The 3,030-nt window shown below is 45.6% G+C and overlaps 1 protein-coding gene across 1 annotated transcript; it reads right to left on the bottom strand.

Moving 5' to 3' along the window:
• Nucleotides 1-150: 150 nt before the first annotated feature.
• LOC105565628 (interstitial collagenase-like) lies at nucleotides 151-1,071 on the bottom strand. The gene has a single exon (XM_012018984.1). The coding sequence runs from the start codon at nucleotides 1,069-1,071 to the stop codon at nucleotides 151-153; it is 921 nt and encodes a 306-aa protein (XP_011874374.1).
• Between the last annotated feature and the right edge of the window lie 1,959 nt (nucleotides 1,072-3,030).

Here is a 3,030-nt window from a genome sequence, read left to right as displayed (position 1 = left end):
TGCGCGTGAAGTTTGAATGAATAAATGGCATGTAGTGTGAAAGCAGCAGAGGTTCTCTGTAGGTCTTTCCATCTATATCAATCACCCATATGTGTTTTCCGTACGCTACGTACATTCGTTGTTCCAACAGTAATATCATATCAACACGTTTCAAGGCGCACAGATCCGGTGGAACGCTTGGTGTTGGCTGCGGTGGTGGTGGTAGCGGTCTGGAGTCGTTTTCGGTAACACGTCGGTATCCGTAGCGCCGTATAGATTTTGTATGTTTATAATGTCCTCGTTGTTTAGTGTGACAGGAAAAGTACTGTCAGGTATGTATGAATACATTGTCGACGTAGTGTCGTGATTATGATCTAGCCCTAACGAATGACCGATTTCATGGGTCAACACGTACAGCAAATTATATTTGTTCAGTGGACCCACATCTAGATATATATGCCACTGTTCCATCGTGTCGACGTGAACCTCCGACGTGAAATCCGACGCTCCATTGGGATAGAACGCGTGAGCCAACGTGCCGCCGGGACCGTCCAAAACGCTCGAGCACAATTCACCGTTTCGACGATCGAGGAACATATGATGGCCTTCGCGCAACGATATAAGAATATTTGGGTTTTCAACAGCACGTTCAAATGTTAGCGACGAATGTTTCTGCCACAAATCGAACGCTGCCTGAGTCGTATCCAAGAGCGCTCTGTTGGCCAAGTGAAAATTCCACGTTAAGTGTCGTTTCGGCCACTTAGGTATAACTTTGCTCTCTCCGAAATTCAATATGTCACGTAGACCGCATCGCGGTTTACTCATCAGGCTTAGAGTTGCGTTGTCCACTTTACCAGTAACAGGTAATCTGTAGTATTCTTGAAAGAGGTTGATAGCGTGTCGAAGAACCAGTTGATCTTCACTGGTGGCAAATGTATCCATCTTCTCGTTCAAAAAACCGTATTTCTGCAGATATCGTATCGCCACTTCATTGTTTTCGTTGATGACTTTACACTCAGCGACAATATACACACATATAAGCATCGTAGCTACTGTACAGGTAACTATGATGCGTGCGAACATTGTGGTCATTATGAAGAACCGGTGCAAACTCGAATGACGAAATGCACATGCCTCACGGTGCAAACTCGGATGATGAAATGCGCATCTCGAGATGATCTTTTATTAGGTTAGGGTTGGGTTAGTATTAGGGGTTGTATTAGGGTTAGTGGGCGTTGGTCTATGACGATGAAAGTGTTACAAAGCGTCACATAAATAACAATTTGAAGGGTATGATCCATATGTTTCGCAATATCCTTTCGAGTAGACGTTGACGTTATATATATATATATCCGTTCGATGAGACTATGGCGATAAAGGGTGCATATCGCAGGAAATTTTGAACTTTGAACGGTATTACGGTGACGGTATATCCTTTCGATTAGTCCTTGGTTTATGATAATCAGAGTGTTACAAATTGTCACCCATACGTTTCGCAATATCTGTTCGATTAGACGCTGACGTTATATATATCCGTTCGATGAGACCATGGCGATAAAGTGGTGCATATCGCAGGAAAGTTTCCGATTTGAACGGTATAAATACAGCGTTAAACGTACGAGACTTGTCAAAGTCATACAGAATCTCAAAGCGTGTACTGTGTGCGGTTTCAAGTTGTAAAAGTATCGAGGCGTCGTCTGTTCACACACACACACAATGGAGCAACTACATGACCTAATGGTCCTGACGGATGCTATCAACACCACTGTGACGGAGTTCGCCGAAAGCGTTGAAACTCTATCAGGAATGGTGCGTGAGATATATAACGATCTGGAACGTTTAGAAAACACCATGCCTAAGTTCGTGTCATTAGAGGTGCACATATGGGTGCATGACAAGATGTTCGCAACATTGTAAGTATACATCGTTTCGTGTAATTATACAGTTTAATTATGTACCATATTCGTGACAAAGTGTTTCCGTTTGGTTTCAGAAAACAAATATTTGCCTTCGTCAAGGAAATGGGTATGCCTTTGAACGACTATGTACTAACATTAACTGAAGTGCGTGGGGATATGCAGGAAACAAGATCGAAGAAGATTTTAAAAAACCGTCAGCCGGGATTGGATGACCCCCCTCCCTCTGACCACGCCCTCCCCCTGACTACCCCCTCCCTTCCCCCAAGAACGAGTATAAAAGGACGAGCGCAACGCGAGGGAGCTCAGTATCAGAGTCTCCCAGCCCTGATGAAGCAGACTGCAACGCCTGCGAAACGTCGGCACTACACTGCAAACGGACGCGGCAACCATCCGGAAGCCATGAAGACTAAAGAAGACAACAGCCGTGAAAGCCTGAAAGCCAAGATTACAAGCCTCCACGGAAAGGCAACTCTCGGGTCGCTAAACCTTTTCACAAAACTTAGGAAGTCCTTGCACTTACAACTGTGCTCCTTAGCATTCCTGAAACGGTGCCGCAACCACCAGACGGTACCGAAATTCCTACAAATAAAAAACCCCTTCCCGCCCTCCAAACAATCCTCAGCCATCCTGAGACAAGCGTCGCTGAGACTACTCAGGGAGAGAATCGCGACAACCAAAAAGGGCCTCGCCGAGACGTCCAAAAAACTTCTCGAGCTACATCTATCCCTCTCCTACAAACTAGAACCGGACCTGTGGTAAACCATAGACCGGATTACACACGAGCAAGCCACCCGCTCGGCAGAATTAAGAACCAAAACACAAAAAGTAAAATTTGCAAAAATGAAACCACACACGCAAACAGCAGCTCCTCCCCTGACAGTAAAGAACCTTAGTAGTCAGACCCTTTCACCCGCCGAAACAGCCATCCTTGCCAAAGGACACAACTTTGCAGTCACCCCCTCCAGGATCCCGACAGAAGAGATCATCAGCCAAATAGAAACCGCCATCTTCCAACTCCCACCTGAAGCAGAAAACAACATCAGACAGCAGTCAGCCCAGATCCTCCGAAAAGCCAAACTTCCCATCCAAAACATTAACAGGGAAGAACGACTAGCGCTGCGAAGCCTAAGAC

The sequence above is a fragment of the Vollenhovia emeryi genome, unplaced genomic scaffold, assembly GCF_000949405.1.
Source record: "Vollenhovia emeryi isolate VEMERY1.0 unplaced genomic scaffold, V.emery_V1.0 DF943465.1, whole genome shotgun sequence".
In the NCBI taxonomy this organism is placed as follows: Eukaryota; Metazoa; Arthropoda; class Insecta; order Hymenoptera; family Formicidae; genus Vollenhovia; species Vollenhovia emeryi.
This window is presented reverse-complemented; position numbering and strand designations above follow the sequence as displayed.

Excerpts from the sequence above, each read along its gene's own strand:
- LOC105565628 (XM_012018984.1), bottom strand. The coding sequence starts at position 1,071 with ATGACCACAATGTTCGCACGCATCATAGTTACCTGTACAGTAGCTACG.